The sequence below is a fragment of the Panulirus ornatus genome, chromosome 20 (assembly GCF_036320965.1).
Source record: "Panulirus ornatus isolate Po-2019 chromosome 20, ASM3632096v1, whole genome shotgun sequence".
NCBI lineage: Eukaryota > Metazoa > Arthropoda > Malacostraca > Decapoda > Palinuridae > Panulirus > Panulirus ornatus.
Window position 1 is genome coordinate 59,216,557 of NC_092243.1, and position 19,506 is coordinate 59,236,062.

Sequence of the window (19,506 nt, forward strand, 5' to 3'; positions counted from 1 at the left end):
TGAAGTATCATGTCACGGAACTCCTGAATAGAAATCGAAGACATTCATCTCACCTCAAGAAAGCCACAAATAAAAGTGAAGACAATGCAAGCAACAGCCAGAAAACTAGTGTAAATGTGAATTAAGAGTCCTGTAAATAATCATTTTTTGGCCTCCTACACATCATGATCATCAAAGCTTCTTAATCCACCATTCCACAGGTGTATAGAGGTCCCTTAACCCCCCCACTGAGTAAGGACTTTTACAAATACATTCCTCATAACATTTTGTCCAAAAGAAAAAAGTATTTCATTCCCAAAATATAATATAACACTTAATAAAGTCAATCAATATCAAACTGATAATCTACATTCAGTCAGAACATACCAGAAGTTAGAAACAATTCGCACCACCCAGTACCATACAAGTACTCATGTTGCAAATATCATCAACTATAAATGCATATAATTCAGCAAAAAACATCACTTATAAGATCATTTATTACTTAAGTAGATTACTATTGTGTGTTAATTTGCACAGATAACCTAATCTCGAAAAAAAAAAAAAATCAATAATACTTATGAGTATTTTCACAGATCTGATCTTTGATCCTTGACTAAAATGTAATGTTCGATATGGTTCAATAAAATAATTTGTGTCTTGACAGAATAATTCAGAGATTTTCAATCCTTTAAAAATATATGCATAAAAAAAGCAAAAGAAGCAATAAGTGAATTAAATGCTAAGAATTTTTTTTTACTACAACCTTCTCAACTGCACTTTATGTTTCTGTGATGTAGAAAAATATCCACTACATTTCAGTCTACTTCAGGCCTTCTAAACAAGTTGTATCAAGACATTAGAAATTATTTCCAAAATTAGTGGTTCAGAAAAAAATATAATAATGTAGTATGCACCTCTAAATAGATTCTTGACAGACAAAAAATACCCAGTACAGTACTATTTTCTGATATATGAATTTCAAAGCATCAATTGCTAGTTCTCAAATACCTTCAAAAAGTAATGCCACTCGTCCCCAGCCATATAGAAAGCACACAACAAAAACATCATGTCTTAGCTTAATTATACCTTTAGGATATAGTGGGGAAACATTTTTCCCAAAGATAACTACAAAAATCCAACATTCCACAGAGTCAAGGAACCTGCTAAGACAGAATTGAAATATTAAAACATTTGCCTTTACAAACAAAGTTCAGAATTAGAAACCCACTTGGCATAAACCATTTGTGCTGCATGTGGAAGGAGGTCATGTACAGCATCAGCCACCTCATCACCCTTGGCAGCTTCCCATGGGTCATCCACCGCCAAGCCATGCATCCTCCCAAGGTAACGACATATTGCTACTGACTGACTGAGAGGCTTTTCATCGACATACAGCACTGGGACCTTTCCATATGGCATTTCTGAGGAGAAAGAATTACCTTAATAACACAATTAAGTCAAAGAAATAGCTGGATAATATCTAATCATAACAGGGAACTGAATGATATAGATTATTACTAGATTTAAAAAAACAGGATTATATATATATATATATATATATATATATATATATATATATATATATATATATATATATATATATATATATATATATATTATTTTGCTTTGTCGCTGTCTCCCGCATTAGCAAGGTAGCGCAAGGAAACAGACAAAAGAATGGCCCAACCCACCCACATACACATGTATATACATACATGTCCACACACGCAAATATACATACCTATACATCTCAACGTATACATATATATACACACACAGACATATATACACATGTACATCCAGGCCCCACAGAACTTTCCATGGTTTACCCTAGACGCTTCACATGCCCTGGTTCAATCCATTGACAGCACGTTGACCCCAGTACACCACATCGTTCCAATTCACTCTATTCCTTGCACGCCTTTCACCCTCCTGCATGTTCAGGCCCCAATCACTCAAAATCTTTTTCACTCCATCTTTCCACCTCCAATTTGGTCTCCCACTTCTCCTCGTTGTCAATCTTTCCTCACTCATCCTCTCCATGTGACCAAACCATTTCAAAACACCCTCCTCTGCTCTCTCAACCACACTCTTTTTATTACCACACATCTCTCTTACCCTATTATTACTTACTTGGTCAAACTACCTCACACCACATATTGTCCTCAAATATCTCATTTCCAGCACATCCACCCTCCTGCACATAACTATCCATAGCCCACGCCTCGCAACCATACAACATAGTATTCACCACTTCCCACATTAGCAAGGTTGCGTTAAGAACAGAGGACTGAGCCTTTGAGGGAAATCCTCACTTGGCCCCCTTCTCTGTTCCTTCTTCTGGAAAATTAAAAACGAGAGAGAAGGATTTCCATCCCCACGCTCCCTCCCCTTTTAGCCGCCTACTATGACACGCAGGGAATATGTGGGGAGTATTCTTTCTCCCCTATCCCCAAGGATAATATATATATATATATATATATATATATATATATATATATATATATATATATATATATATATATTATCTGGGGTAAACCATGGAAAGTTCTGTGGAGCCTGGATGTGGAAAGGGAGCTTTGGTTTCGGTGCATTATTACATGACAGCTAGAGACTGTGAATGAATGTGGCCTTTGTTGTCTTTTCCTACTGCTACCTCATGCACAAGAGGGGGGAGGGGTTGTTATTTCATGTGTGGCGGGGTGTGTATATGTGTATATGTCTGTGTGTGTGTGTGTATATATATATATATATATATATATATATATATATATATATATATATATATATATATGTTGAGATGTATAGGTATGTATATTTGCTTGTGTGGACATGTATGTATATACATGTGTATGTGGGTGGGTTGGGCCATTCTTTCGTCTGTTTCCTTGCGATAACGTGGGAGACAGCGACAAAGCAAAATAAATAAATATTCATACTATTCGCCATTTCCCGCATTAGCGAGGTAGCGTTAAGAACAGAGGACTGGGCTTTATCTTCATAGTACTGTAACAAAATTATTACAATTGAAATGTATTGAATGAGTGAACATAATTCAAAAGTTATGAAAATTCAGTACCCAAATAAGATGTGATCCTTCCCATGTAATAACTTTTATGCATATTTCTGAGTATTACATATTTGTATGTCATTTACATCTTAAGATATATATATACATATATATATATATATATATATATATATATATATATATATATATATATATATATATATATAGGAAGTACCAGGAGAGACTGAGTACAGAATGGAAAAAGGTGAGAACAATGGAAGTAAGGGGAGTGGGGGAGGAATGGGATGTATTTAGGGAATCAGTAATGGATTGCGCAAAAGATGCTTGTGGCATGAGAAGAGTGGGAGGTGGGTTGATTAGAAAGGGTAGTGAGTGGTGGGATGAAGAAGTAAGATTATTAGTGAAAGAGAAGAGAGAGGCATTTGGACGATTTTTGCAGGGAAAAAATGCAATTGAGTGGGAGATGTATAAAAGAAAGAGACAGGAGGTCACGAGAAAGGTGCAAGAGGTGAAAAAGAGGGCAAATGAGAGTTGGGGTGAGAGAGTATCATTAAATTTTAGGGAGAATAAAAAGATGTTCTGGAAGGAGGTAAATAAAGTGCGTAAGACAAGGGAGCAAATGGGAACTTCAGTGAAGGGCGCAAATGGGGAGGTGATAACAAGTAGTGGTGATGTGAGAAGGAGATGGAGTGAGTATTTTGAAGGTTTGTTGAATGTGTTTGATGATAGAGTGGCAGATATAGGGTGTTTTGGTCGAGGTGGTGTGCAAAGTGAGAGGGTTAGGGAAAATGATTTGGTAAACAGAGAAGAGGTAGTAAAAGCTTTGCGGAAGATGAAAGCTGGCAAGGCAGCAGGTTTGGATCGTATTGCAGTGGAATTTATTAAAAAAGGGGGTGACTGTATTATTGAATGGTTGGTAAGGTTATTTAATGTATGTATGACTCATGGTAAGGTGCCTGAGGATTGGCGGAATGCGTGCATAGTGCCATTGTACAAAGGCAAAGGGGATAAGAGTGAGTGCTCAAATTACAGAGGTATAAGTTTGTTGAGTATTCCTGGTAAATTATATGGGAGGGTATTGATTGAGAGGGTGAAGGCATGTACAGAGCATCAGATTGGGGAAGAGCAGTGTGGTTTCAGAAGTGGTAGAGGATGTGTGGATCAGGTGTTTGCTTTGAAGAATGTATGTGAGAAATACTTAGAAAAGCAAATGGATTTGTATGTAGCATTTATGGATCTGGAGAAGGCATATGATAGAGTTGATAGAGATGCTCTGTGGAAGGTATTAAGAATATATGGTGTGGGAGGCAAGTTGTTAGAAGCAGTGAAAAGTTCTTATCGAGGATGTAAGGCATGTGTACGTGTAGGAAGAGAGGAAAGTGATTGGTTCTTAGTGAATGTAGGTTTGCGGCAGGGGTGTGTGATGTCTCCATGGTTGTTTAATTTGTTTATGGATGGGGTTGTTAGGGAGGTAAATGCAAGAGTTTTGGAAAGAGGGGCAAGTATGAAGTCTGTTGGGGATGAGAGAGCTTGGGAAGTGAGTCAGTTGTTGTTCGCTGATGATACAGCGCTGGTGGCTGATTCGTGTGAGAAACTGCAGAAGCTGGTGACTGAGTTTGGTAAAGTGTGTGAAAGAAGAAAGTTAAGAGTAAATGTAAATAAGAGCAAGGTTATTAGGTACAGTAGGGTTGAGGGTCAAGTCAATTGGGAGGTAAGTTTGAATGGAGCAAAACTGGAGGAAGTAAAGTGTTTTAGATATCTGGGAGTGGATCTGGCAGCGGATGGAACCATGGAAGCGGAAGTGGATCAAAGGGTGGGGGAGGGGGTGAAAATCCTGGGAGCCTTGAAGAATGTGTGGAAGTCGAGAACATTATCTCAGAAAGCAAAAATGGGTATGTTTGAAGGAATAGTGGTTCCAACAATGTTGTATGGTTGCGAGGCGTGGGCTATGGATAGAGTTGTGCGCAGGAGGATGGATGTGCTGGAAATGAGATGTTTGAGGACAATGTGTGGTGTGAGGTGGTTTGATCGGGTAAGTAACGTAAGGGTAAGAGAGATGTGTGGAAATAAAAAGAGCGTGGTTGAGAGAGCAGAAGAGGGTGTTTTGAAATGGTTTGGGCACATCTAGAGAATGAGTGAGGAAAGATTGACCAAGAGGATATATGTGTCGGAGGTGGAGGGAACGAGGAGAAGTGGGAGACCAAATTGGAGGTGGAAAGATGGAGTGAAAAAGATTTTGTGTGATCGGGGCCTGAACATGCAGGAGGGTGAAAGGAGGGCAAGGAATAGAGTGAATTGGATCGATGTGGTATACCGGAGTTGACGTGCTGTCAGTGGATTGAATCAGGGCATGTGAAGTGTCTGAGGTAAACCATGGAAAGCTGTGTAGGTATGTATATTTGCGTGTGTGGACGTATGTATATACATGTGTATGGGGGTGGGTTGGGCCATTTCTTTCGTCTGTTTCCTTGCGCTACCTCGCAAACGCGGGAGACAGCGACAAAATATATATATATATATATATATATATATATATATATATATATATATATATATTTTTTTTTTTTTTTTTTTTTATACTTAAGATGTAAGTGAAATACAAATATGTAATACTCAGAAATATGCATAAAAGTTATTACATGGGAAGGATCACATCAAAAGTTCACCAAGATGCAATAAAAATAGAATTCTTGCAAGACACTTCAGTGTTGTGGGTTAGAAAATAATTGACGGAAGATAGTTGACAAAATTATGGATGGAGAAGGATCAGACAAAACGGGTTACATAAAGCTATGGATAGAGATGGATTATTAAAAAAGTATGTGGATGAAATATCTATCTTATCAATAAACTATAATGAGGAAGCTGACATAAAACTATCATAAAATTCATTACATATGAAACTTGGGAAAGGGTGCATTTGAAAAGTTACGTTTATGATATTATGTATGAAGAATTAGTTGAATATAAAATTATCAATAGGGAGGATTATACATACATTATTAATAAAATCATGTATATACAACAGGGGTTACAAATAAAATCAAAAGGGGTGATATAAATGGTTGGTTGAGCTCATCACATGTAATTTTCAAAGGAGCTAATCCTTGGACCATCCCTGTCAAGTTTTATTCAAACTGTCCTATTTCAAAGATTTTGATCTAAATTAAAAAAAAATGCAATATTGGCAGAACTAAATATGTTAAACCAAAGTCATGTTGCTACCCTCCAAATCTGAGTCAATACAATAATTCAAGAAAGCTGTTTCTAGTGAAAGCAGACATTTATTTTTTCACTACTGAAAGAAGATAGCCTGGTTATCACCTCTCAGCTCATAGTGCAAGCCACTGACATTAACCCTAACCTTAGACAACCAGTATATCTCTGCCCTCAGTGACAAATACTTGTTACTAATAAGCTCTAACCCATTATATGCTCCATCTACGCTCTGTGGTATCACTCTCACTGCATATTACTGTCATCCATGAGACACTAATAAGATAAATGAAAATGCAGCAACCAGTCAGAATGTAACTCACAAACCCTATCACAATCCCCATCATCTCCAGCACAGACACCCAACAAACAATATTACAGAACACAAAATCTTAAATCTTCAAAACCAAACCATTCTATTACACAGAATCATATAAAAAACTTAAACATTCTGATATTCAATGCCAATGGCAAATGGAACAAACAGAAATACTCAACCAATTCAGAGAACACAACACCCCAAACAGAAATACTCAACCAATTCAGAGAACACAACATCCACACAGTCCTCATTTAAGAAACCAGAATTGCAATCACATCTAGCCCCCCCCAGTTTTCTACATCCAAGTAACTTTAAGAAACAACAAACAAGGACAAGGAGTGGGACCCATAACAATCATCCACCAAACCATACCCTTCTCCTACACCAGTACTGGTGTTAACACCACAAAATAGCTCACACACAACAACACCCTAGAAAATACAACCCAAGAAAATAAAACTTTGCAGTACTAACTACAATATAATGAACATCTATATGCCTATCCCTTCCACAGATGCCCCCAGATCCATTCCTCAGCTACAAAATTTCACCTGCATGCCCAACAACTAATTCTGTAAAGATTTCAATGCCTACCATTCCACTTGACTCAACACGGACACCCATGATCCCTAAGGTGAACTACTCGCAAACTAACTGCAACCTCTCAATATCCTCAACCTGAGCAACCAACCAACTAGACTCCCAGCTCACTACCTCTAGCAGCCAACTTTACTAAACATCACATTTGGCTTACCAGCATATACACAAGAACCAACTGTAAAGCACTACTCAAACCATCCTCTGAATTGTCCATCCCAGTAACACCACCTGGCCCACCAAATCAACACAACCACCAGAAAAAAACAATCAGCAAGCAGACTGGCCAGCCTCCACACAGTACATGGAAACAAAGCCCCAGAACTTCAGCAAAGATGATTTCTCATCCCTAGATCATGGAATCTTACACTTCATCAGTGTCTCCAACAAAGCTAGCACATAAGGGTACATTGGCACAAACAGAAATATAACTCAAATTCATCTCTATATGTCACACTCTTCATAAGTCAAAGAAACCAACCCAGACAAAACCACTCATCAACATAAAATCAAAAACAAATCCAAATTCTAAATAATACCATCAATAACCTGATCACAGAAAACTGGCACTGTTTCCTCAACACAATGAATCACAAGACCCACAACAACCAACTCCGGCTAACATTAAAGAAAATCCACTCCGCACCAGTTCAGCCCCCATTCATGAAACACTCCTGATTCATTCTCTTGAAATCCCTTCTCCCAAGGAACATGCAGACATACTCAAGGACACTACTCAATAATCAGTCACAAACCAACCAAACCCTAAACAGAAGCCTTGAACAATCTACAAAAATCCATCTAAAAACAACTACCTACCCACCGTTTCATTCCCATCAAATAGGCATTACCAGAGGAACCTTACAGAACTCTTGCTGCGGGCCCTGACAACATACCAAACTTTCATATACAACACTATGGCTCGTATTCAATCCAAGCACTTAACAGGTATATTTGACTACTCCTAGCCACACACAAAATCCATAACATCTGGAAACTTACCAACAAAATAATTAAAGCCCTTCACAAACGACCCAACTCCCCCTCCTCCTACCGTCCTTATATCACTTCTATCCTCGGCAGATAAACACTGAAAAAAAATTCATTACAATATCAAACAAAACATTCCACTCTCACCCATACACTGGCTTCATACCCCAACACTCTTCCACCATCCTACTACACCCTGACTTTACCCAACATATCGTAAATGGATTAAGCCAACCACAACCCGTACAATTCTAGTAGCAACACACATCAATAGTTTTTTTTTGCACTGTCCACTGACACAGTGCTTGGCCAGTATCATAGGCCATTGGGACAGTCACAATGGCTGCACTATAATAAACTCTTACATTGGACTTCTCCAGAGGGGAGTTCTTCCTCCAACTCTCTTTTAACACGACCTCCTAATACCACAGGCAAACCTCACCATAAAGGTCCTTTCGTATGCAGTTGACCTCAGAATGACATCACAACTCCATGACACCATGGGACAGTAGCAACACCAAATACAGCACTAAATGAAGCAATCGAGACAACGGTTCGAAACCGGCAACAAGATGTCTTGTCTGCTCGCAGAGCTCAAGATTATTGCAATATGAAATCTAGTTCATCATGATCTGTTTCGTGTTGATTATCTGCCAACAAATATTTTCCATGAAACTTTCGACAGAAAATAGATAAATAAAAAGAATTTGTTAAAGAAAACGATGTTATTCTTAAGAGCATCATTAAAATCATACCATTTCTGGTAACTACGACATTTGTTTTATGTTAAAAACATTACGAACACTAAACACAAGAGTCTGGGATCATCTGTAAAGCAAACTCCAGCAAGACTTCTTTGGCATTAGGCAAATATGTGTTGCTTCAGGTCCTTTGGATATTAAGCTTTCTAAGTATTATAACAAATCCCGGGAGAATTTTTCATAAGTTATGTTTCAACAGCCAATGACGAGTTGTTGTTTGTGCTTCAACGACGCTTTATATGGTAAAATTAACTTTCTGGCAGAAACATAATAAAGTTAATTAATAATCGGCTTTAGGATGGAGGTTATGAGGGGTCGTGAAGCAGGAGACTGAACATCTTGAACTTTTGTTTGCTTAAGCGAGATTTACCGTCGAGTTGATGCTCTAAAACGTTTTGTAAATCATCATCCAGTTTCACCTGCAGTATGGATACAATCGAATCACTGTTGAGTCTTGGGTCATTAACGGGCCTGCAAATGAGTCTCACGACAGCCTACTTTATACAGTAGACCCTTGCAAACCACACGCAGAGGAACTGGGTAGAAACACGGTAACGAACAATTGTGTGGACTGTAAACCTTACGCTAAAGCACTGCGTTTACCAGGCATCGCTTAACCTATCTCGAATGTACTAAGGAAAGCTAAGTACACAATAAAATGGATCTGTCTGGTTAACCATAATGCATTTACCTTCTAATTTCGGGTTGTGAGACACCGACATGACTCACTGACGGTCGCATATTTTACCTCCACTATTGAGATGGTCAGACCCAGGCTCAGAGAACCTGGGTCGATATCGGAAACAAGTTGCAGCCTCCAATCGCGAAACTGAGGGAACCCCATCTCCCTGTTCCATGGCGATGGTCAGAGCAAGAAATACAGAGGTCAGGAGATATCGTACACTGGCTGTGGTCAGGGTCTAGCATTCGTGGCTCTATTTATGGAGACAAGACATTGCTGAGACAAGTCCGGACGCTGGCCGACACCAACTACAGGAGTCTTGAACACTTGAACCACTTTCCTCTGAAGCCCTGACTTCCTGTCTCATGAATCAAGGTGCAACTCTTCAAGGAAACTCCGAACTTCCGAGCCATTGTTGAAAAAACAGAAGAGCCAAATGCGCCTTACAATTGGCTATCCACAACACGATTTTTGTAGCTCAAAAAAATAAAACCTTAGAGGACACCATGAATGCACAGTTCCAACGTGTTTTGAAAATTGACACTAAATACTGTTCCGTGCGTAGATAATAGTGTTACCTGAATATTCAACCGTATACCAAATCTACCTAAAGTAGTCCGAACTCAAACGTTTGTGGAAGGAAATCCACATCACGTTTTACTCCACAAAGAACATTTTAGTGGACGTTTCAGCACTAAGGGCAAACCGCTTCGCGCTCAGAACGAAAACTGGGGACTATGGAAGTCCCGTAACATCTAGCATCAGATCTTTCATTAGGTTTAATGTTAATTATGAATCTAATCTCGGAAAAAAAAAAAGTTTGGTCGAGAAAGACATGTTTTATAGCACTCTCCCGACCGACAGCGCGTGCGTCATGACCTTCCTATCTTAACTCTACAGGGTATCATGGTGTTTGGTGTGACTGATCTCGTAAAAAAAAAAAAAAAAAAAAAATCATGCTATCACGTGCAAGCGACGTTTTTCAATTCAATCAATTTGTTCAATTCTAGAATAGTAGCAGCAGAGGTTGTCAGAGCCGGAACTAAATTGTCTCCGCTGTGGGCCCCTCCACTCTACAAACCCCATAAATCGGGGGAAAAGATTGGGGTGGGGGTTGGGGAGGCTAACGACATGCCCCGGAAAAATATGGAAATCTAGATTGTCCGGGACTGCATTTTCCGAAGGCGGCCATATAAGCTCGGCGTAGACAGATTACACAGGAAGGGCCGGACCTGGTGGTGGTAATAATAATAATGATAATAATAATAATAATAATAATAATAATAATAATAATAATAATAATAATCATTATTATTATTATCATCGTTATCATTATCATTATCATTATTATTATATTATTATTATTATTATTATTATTATTATTATTATCATTATTATTATTATCATTATTATCATTTCCTTTTGATGAAGTATTCAGCAAATCACCCTTGTGGGATCTTGGCATTTCGTAATATCAACTTTCGAAATTAACGAGAGTCCACAAGAAAATAACATATATATGTGAGATATGGCAAAGAGTGAGCCTTGATAAGAAGCCTATCTCTCTCTGAGGAGCAACGACGACGTCTCTTAAACTATGCTGTAGATCACACCAAGGAAAGTAAATGAAAATATCTGGAGATGACTGACTGTTCGCGTGCAATGGGGTCTCGAGGGAGGTGAATGGCCTTCAACTATCATGCTTGGTGGAGTGTACGTCGCCGGGCCGGTCAGGTGAACGGGAGATACGGGACCTTAATCAGACAGTGAGGAGACGCCCGAGGTGAGGTAGGGATAAGGATCATTTGAAGATGAAACAAAGGACGATCATACGATGGGTTAGAGAGGATAAACAAAAGTATATTTTGGGGGGGACGATAATGACTGGCAGTAGTAAGGTCAGCGTTGAGGACAGCAGGCAGTGAGGAGGGTGTCTGAAGGTGCAGCAGATATTGACGTACATGTATATGTAACGAGTAAAGAAGCAAAGATCGAGATGCAGCGGCTGAGAGGAAGATAATGATAGCACCGACGTCATGTACCAAGGTTAGAATGTCGTAGTGCTGCAACAGACGATATAGTAAAAGGCGTAATATATATATATATATATATATATATATATATATATATATATATATATATATATATATATATATACATATATACATATTAAACTTTAACGCTGTCTCCTGCGTTAGCAAGGTAGCGCAATGAAACAGACAAAAAAAGGCCCAACCCACCCACATACACATGTGTATACATAAACGCCCACACACGCACATATACATACCTATACATTTAAACGTATACATACATATACATACACAGACATACACATATATACACATGCACATATTCATGCATGCTGCCTTCATCCATCCCACCGCCACCCCGCTACACGTGAAACTGACACCCCCCTCCCCCCGCGAGCGCGCGAGGTAGCGCTAGGAAAGGACAACTTAGGCCACATTCGTTCACACTCAAACTCTAGCTGTCATGTGTAGTGCACCGAAACCACAGCTCCCTTTCCACATCCAGGCCCTGCAAAACTTTCCATGGTTTACTCCAGATGTTTCACATGCCCTGGTTCAATCCACTAACAGTACGTCGACCCCGGTATACCACATCGTTCCAATTCACTCTATTCCTTGCACGCCTTTCACCCTCCCGTATGTTAAGGCCCCGATCGCTCAAAATCTTTTTCACTCTATCCTTCCACCTCCACTTTGGTCTTCTACTTCTCGTTCCCTCCATCTCTGACACATATATCCTCTTTGTCAATCTTTCCTCACTCATTCTCTCCATGTGACCAAACCATTTCAATACACCCTCTTCTGCTCTCAAAACACCCTATATCTCCCACTCTATCATCGAACACATTCAACAAACCTTCAGACTGACCCATCCCCGGCGAGGAACATGGCCTTCGTCAACGGTCGAGGATGGCTGAATGGTTCCCGGGGCTCCCTCACCAGCAAGCGACTGGGACCCACCTGTTTGACTTCCTCACTCAGCTGATCTTCTCTGTGAACTCCCAACTATCCGAGGCTGCCTCTCCTTTTTCCTTTCAGATCTTTTGGCACGGCATGTGAGTCTGGGAAACATGAGAGCTGTGTGGGACTTCGGGAGTTCTTGAGACTCGAGGTGCAAGCAGGGAGGCCAAACGTCTCGAGTCTCGGAATAATGTAAGGGACGTTCACATAGCTTGAGAATCAGGAACATGTCAAGGGGTATGGCGAAGCGGCCTTGAGACGTCGCGCCAGACCAACTCCCACGCCACATACATCCGGCCAAGTCGTGTCACTTCTAATTGGGCAGAGGAGCAGCGGGGAAATTTGTGCCCAGATAGGATTGGAGAGCCGGAGAGCAATATCTGTCCCAGGGCGCCAGAGCCTCGATGCCTCTCACTGAGGCCCATGGATGGAGTGTTTCCCATGGGTTTCAACCACTTGTCGCTCGAGCTGTAGCGATGGATGTCTCGCAACTGAAGGAGAGTTGGAGAAAGATCTTAGTATATAGCTTCCTCCATTTGTCCATTCAGCTATTACCCCAGAAATATCGATTCACATTTTCCCTCATTCTTCTCTGGCTTAGTTTCATCTTAGTGTTCTTTCGTCGATGTTTCTCAAAATTTCGTAAGAGTTTGTCTCATGTCGACATCGGCCTCAACCACGTCGATCCCAGCCTTTACAGTGTCGACACCAGCCTCAAACATGTCGACACCAGCGTCGAGGGCCCCCCCTCAGCTCCACCGGGCCGAGTTATCATGTCTACTCTTGGTCTCTTCTCTACGTGACAAGTTTACGGCAGCCAATCTTTCCCTCCGGCACAGCTCCCCGACTTCAGGCACAACATGTGGTCGTTGTCCCGTGAAGCGCGATCACGGATATTCCCCCATAAACATTAGCTTCAGGCGAGGCTACGGAAGAACACCCCGATCGAGCGATGTGTACTTTTTACATGACCTGTCGCCGCGGAAAACACACACAGAACGATGTAAAATGTCTTAAATGTCCAAGATTAAACTCTTTCTAGCAGATATATACCTTTATCTTGCCTTCCTGTCTCCACGAGTCCCATCCTCTATGTGGCCATGGACTTCCCCGTCGTCCAGGAACCCGCCTATGTCTACTGTATGTGTCGCTGTTGGGGGTACTAAGAGGCAACTAAGCACTAAGTGTTCAAATGTCTTCATTGTGGTAGTTGTACCGTGGTCATGACGGGGTCTTGCGTTGTGTTGAGAGGGTGTTTGTATTGTTGGAGCAATGGGTCTGTCAGTAAGAGCCTTGAGGGCGTTTAGTTTGCTTCTTCTGTGTTGATGTGTGTGATGTGGAGAGTGAATGCCACGTGTGTCATAAGTGATGCCCAAAATATTTAGCTTTGTAGTGAGGGAACGACTGTGTACATTCAAGGTGAGGGGAGGGTACAGATTGGATTCACGTCTTACTGGGGTTCAAATGGTTACAGAAGACTTCTGTGGAGATGCAGAGATTCTGTTGTAGTCATGTCAGTAATCTACTTGTCTGATGTAGTGTTGCATCTGTGTTGCCGTTTGTATAGTGTCAGGATGCTGTGAGGTGACTCTAAGATCGCTTGCACTTGAAAGGAACACTTCACACTGTAAGTCTGCACAAGATGATGGAAGGTGACATGGGAAGAGAGTTGGAGAGAGAAGTGTTCCTCGGGGAACTCCACCGCAGAGCTAAAGGTGAGGCCGACCACTTTTCGTCACTGTTGTGGAGGGCGACGCCAAGTATGTGTTGTGTGCGGATATGTTAGGGGGACGGGTATGAATGATCAAACCCTCGAGGAAAATAATCCTCTCTCTCTCTCTCTCTCTCTCTCTCTCTCTCTCTCTCTCTCTCTCTCTCTCTCTCTCTCTCTCTCTCTCTCTCTCTCTCTATCTATCTATCTATCTATCTATCTATCTTTTTTTTCTTTTTGGAAAGAAATAATACAAGGTAGGAGGATTTCCAGCCTCCTAACCCCACCTCACCTATCCAGCTCCCGTTGAATGTTGAATGTCAAAGCTGAGTTATTTCCAGCTGAAAATTCGCCGGCATTTTGGGAGTTGACTGTAATTTCACGTCACTCATTTGATGTTATTCAAGGCGTTAAATTGCGGGAAATGGCTTCCAAGCGCGTGTGAATAATGTAAAAATGGTGCGGGTTCAGAAGCATCCCACACCGTACCACCCCCCACGGGGGCGCAGTACAAGTGTGAGAACTTCATGGCAAGGTTGTATTATATATATATATATATATATATATATATATATATATTAGATATCTGGGAGTGGATCTGGCAGCGGATGGAACCATAGAAGCGGAAGTGGATCATAGGGTGGGGGAGGGGGCGAAAATCCTGGAAGCCTTGAAGAATGTGTGGAAGTCGAGAACATTATCTCGGAAAGCAAAAATGGGTATGTTTGAAGGAATAGTGGTTCCAACAATGTTGTATGGTTGCGAGGCGTGGGCTATGGATAGAGTTGTGCGCAGGAGGGTGGATGTGCTGGAAATGAGATGTTTGGGGACAGTGTGTGGTGTGGGGTGGTTTGATCGAGTAAGTAACGTAAGGGTAAGAGAGATGTGTGGAAGTAGGAAGAGCGTGGTTGAGAGAGCGGAGGAGGGTGTTTTGAAGTGGTTTGGGCACATGGAGAGAATGAGTGAGGAGGGATTGACCAAGAGGATGTATGTGTCGGAGGTGGAGGGAACGAGAAGTGGGAGACCAAATTGGAGGTGGAAAGATGGAGTGGAGGGGATTTTGTGTGATCGGGGCCTGAACATGCAGGAGGGTGAAAGGAGGGCAAGGAATTGGATCGATGTGGTATACAGGGGTTGACGTGCTGTCAGTGGATTGAAATCAGGGCATGTGAAGCGTCTGGGGTAAACCATGGAAAGCTGTGTAGGTATGTATATTTGCGTGTGTGGACGTGTATGTATATACATGTGTATGGGGGTGGGTTGGGCCATTTCTTTCGTCTATTTCCTTGCGCTACCTCGCAAACGCGGGAGACAGCGACAAAGAAAAAAAAAATATATTCTTAAGAGTCCTCGAGGAAAATGGAACACGATAAGTTCCCAAGTGCACTTTCGTGCAATAATCACATCATCAGGGGAGACACAAAAGTGAAATATAACAGTCATTTGATAAACATCGAAGAAACGTACCTAGGACGCCATTGGGGTAAACATGCATGTTTACCAAATGGCGTCCTAGCTTCGTCTCTTCGATGTATATCAACTGACTGTTATATTTCTCTCTTGTGTCTCCCCTGATGATGTGATTATTACATGAAAGTGCACTTGGGAACTTATCGTGTTTCATTTTCCCCGTGGACTCATAAGAATATCTTGATCACGCGCAAATTTGTGATCCTTTCAAATATATATATATATATATATATATATATATATATATATATATATATATATATATATATATATATATATATATTCTTTATTATTATCGCTCACTCGCGTGTTAGTGAGGTAGCGCAAGAAAACAGACGTGGAATGGCTCAACCCACCCACATACACATGTATGTGGATGCTTCTAACAACTTACCTCCCACACCATATAAATATTCGCCATTTCTCGCGTTAGCGAGGTAGCGTCAAGGACAGATAATTGAACCTTCGAGGGAAAAACACTCTTTTGTACCCTTTCTCTGTTCCTTCTTTTGGAAATGTAAAACAGGAGGGGAGGATTTCCAGCCCACCGTCCTCATCCTTTTTAGTTGCTTTCTACACACGCAGGGAATACGCGTGGGAAGTATTCTTTCTCCCCTATCCCCAGGGATAATATACATATATATATATATATATATATATATATATATATATATATATATATATATATATATATATATATATATGGTTGCTGGACTCCGCCAGTCAGGAAAATTCATCTTTTGCAAGGCTTTTCCAGCGACAGGTGACGAAAGATGGCAGTTTCGTCAAAGAACTCGCCTTAAATGAGTCCATCCACTCCCTGCTGCTGTGTGTAGCGCTGCCTCGGGGGCTGTAAGAGCCCCCTGGAAAAATGTATTTATCTATTCTATTCACCTATGAAGGGAGGGTAATATGCATTTGTTAGATGAGTAATTGAGCCGCTAGGAAAAGTTTGTGATGGTCACTGCGCTAATTTCGGCCTCCCGCTTGCCAACCGCAATCAACTCTTAATTACAGGATGAACGAATCAAATTACGCTCTCAGCATTAAACCAAATCAACAGAAATTGTAGACCAGAGGACCAAAATTTTTTTCTTTCTTTTTCTATTAACAGGATTACTTTGAAATGTGATCATCATCGGGCAGGATATCAAGCCGGGCCGCGTCCAACCTGGTATTTTTGCTTGCAAATCAGTCGCTATCAGAATGATCCACATGATTAGCTTCGAAATTAGTAAAGTATGTCTCGGAATAGCTCCTCTGAGCATCCTGTGTCCTCGGTAAAACTAAGTGTCCGACTGCACATTAAACATAAAATATATATATATAAAAAAAAAAAATAGCGAAGAAATGATGTTTTTGAATATTTTTTTTTTCTCTCTCTCACCAGTTCCACTCATGCAGGTTTAAGGTCCGCTCAGTATATAGTTAAATTCAGCCAAGAACGCTAAGCAACGGCTGTAAATGACAGTTTCACAAACCTACATACAACAAGCAAATAAATTTACACTTTACAGTTACTTAGCCACAGCCTTCATTATCACAAAATTGTATCTACGGATCTACCCATCCACAGTTTACTTACACCATACTAACTCTACGGATAAACTCACCCGTGTTTTAGTAATATAATAAAAATGAACACAGACTTAACGAGATGGGTGGGAGATCTTGATAAAAACCTTTAGTAAAGATGAAGAGTTTAGGTCATAAATATATGCTTGGAAAATACAAAAAAAGATTAGATGTTTATACAGAATTGATGCTCAATCGAGGCATCTATGTTCCTGTGCAGGTTACAAACTGCCTACTCCACATTTTGCTAAACTTTCACACAAAAGCTGTCTACGAGTACTTATCCGCAACAAATTTCTAAATCTAAACTATTCTGAATATTCTCAATATCAAACACTAGTTCCGGCATTTCAACAGAAAGAATTCCCCACCGGAACACAGCAGTGTTCAAATCGTCACCTGAGGCAGTTATATCCACTAACAATGTTCACTGTGACTAACCATGAACAGAGAAACAAATAAATAGTCGACTCTTTTTCATTTTCAGTTTCTGGAAGAGTAAATGTACTCATTTTTGGCATGCATGATATGTATATAAATAAATTCATATATAAACGTACTGATTGAACTAATAAGTTAAGCTTATGTGACTATCTACACTGTCATCTTCACAGCTTAACCTGTTCGACTTTAGAACCACATCTGTGAGAAAAGCAAAAGTCTGTCAAGCTGAACTTCGTCATTAAGCTGCTGCTCATTACTGGACCTTGAGAAACTTCTTCAGCTCTTCCATCTGGTACAGAGCCGACTCGAAAATATAAAATCGGCTTCAACAAACTTCCAAAAAATGTTATAGAAATTGTTTGGCAAAGATGCAGCTCAAGTGAGGACGAATGTTTCGTTACAACATCCATGACATGACGACCACAACCTAAAAAAAAAAAAGAGAAAAAAAAAACGAGCTTACGAAGCCATATTGTGGACGCTACAACAGTATAGATGTATTCTGGAAAAACGTGAAGCCTCTCTTTCAGCAGAAGGCAATGAACATGCTCGTGCAGCCTAGCCATGTTCGTGTAGCCTAGCCATGTTCGTGTAGCCTAGCCATGTTCGCGTAGCCTAGCCATGTTCGTGCAGCCTAGTCATGTTCGTGCAGCCTAGCCATGTTCGTGTATCCTAGCCATGTTCGTGCAGCCTAGTCATGTTCGTGCAGCCTAGCCATGTTCGTGCAGCCTAGCCATGTCGTGCAGCCTAGCCATGTTCGCGTAGCCTAGCCATGTTCGTGCAGCCTAGTCATGTTCGTGTAGCCTTGCCATTTTCGTGCAGCCAAACCATGTTCGTGCAGCCTAGCCATGTTCGTGCAGCCATGTTCCTGTAACCTAGCCATGTTCGTGCAGCCAATCCCCGCTTGCGATCCGTCCGTGTTGAAAGAAATTAGCTTCTGTAGAGAAACATGTGTTTTCGTTGTACAAATTTTCTAACGTCTGATGAATACCTGACCCTTCATGCTGTGGATGATATATGTCGGATGGTAGAACTTCAAGAGAAACCTAGACAATTTAGCTAAAATCTTTCTCCAAAAGATATCATTACATTGTATAACACTATCATTCCTCTTGTTTCTGCATTACCAGACGCTTACAACTATCATATTTAAGATTTTATTTACGAATTAATTACAAAACCTTCAAAGAAAAATGAATATGAAAAAAAAAATATGCGCCAGATTACTGTAACATTTCATCCAGCAACTGTGTTGAGACCATTATATTTTCTTTCGTTTTTCCGGACGAGAAAACAATGCTACTATGCGCTGTTGCAGAATTATTATAATTATTATCAATATCATTATTATCAATCATTCTTCAACAGGATTTGCTAAAACCGTCTGTTTAGGTGCTAATGTTTACCCTGAAACACTGACTTTCACCTACCTAATTTGAAAATTAACTGCATAAATCGACCGCCATCACACCAATAGTTCTTCCTCTTCTCTGTTACGCTTAAGTTTTTTTTTTTTTCTTTTCTTTGCGCCCAAAATAAAAGGGCATAAAATAAAACTCACTCCAGAGCCCAGGTGTCTCCGGCAATTACGTTAGGCCATCACTGTGAGCCACCACTACATGGCACGCGGATCCAACCCGTGCGTAACTTTTCCCAACAATTTTCAATCCTTTAATTCCTTTTTTCGCACATATTCTCACCAAGTTGTGTTTCATGAAATTTCTTCGGTTAT

The 19,506-nt window shown here is 40.5% G+C and overlaps 1 protein-coding gene across 4 annotated transcripts in view; it reads right to left on the reverse strand.

The window, feature by feature from the left end:
* Positions 1-19,506, reverse strand: part of LOC139756045 (hematopoietic prostaglandin D synthase-like) — a 503,151-nt gene that overhangs the window by 32,553 nt on the left and 451,092 nt on the right. For 2 of the 4 annotated variants that reach the window (XM_071675023.1, XM_071675022.1), the window contains exon 4: positions 1,211-1,403. In XM_071675023.1, the coding sequence (XP_071531124.1) occupies positions 1,211-1,403 (193 nt within the window). Of the gene's footprint in view, positions 1-1,210; positions 1,404-9,590; positions 9,796-19,506 lie in introns of those variants that run through there. The other 2 variants (XM_071675024.1, XM_071675025.1) reach the window with 2 other exon arrangements.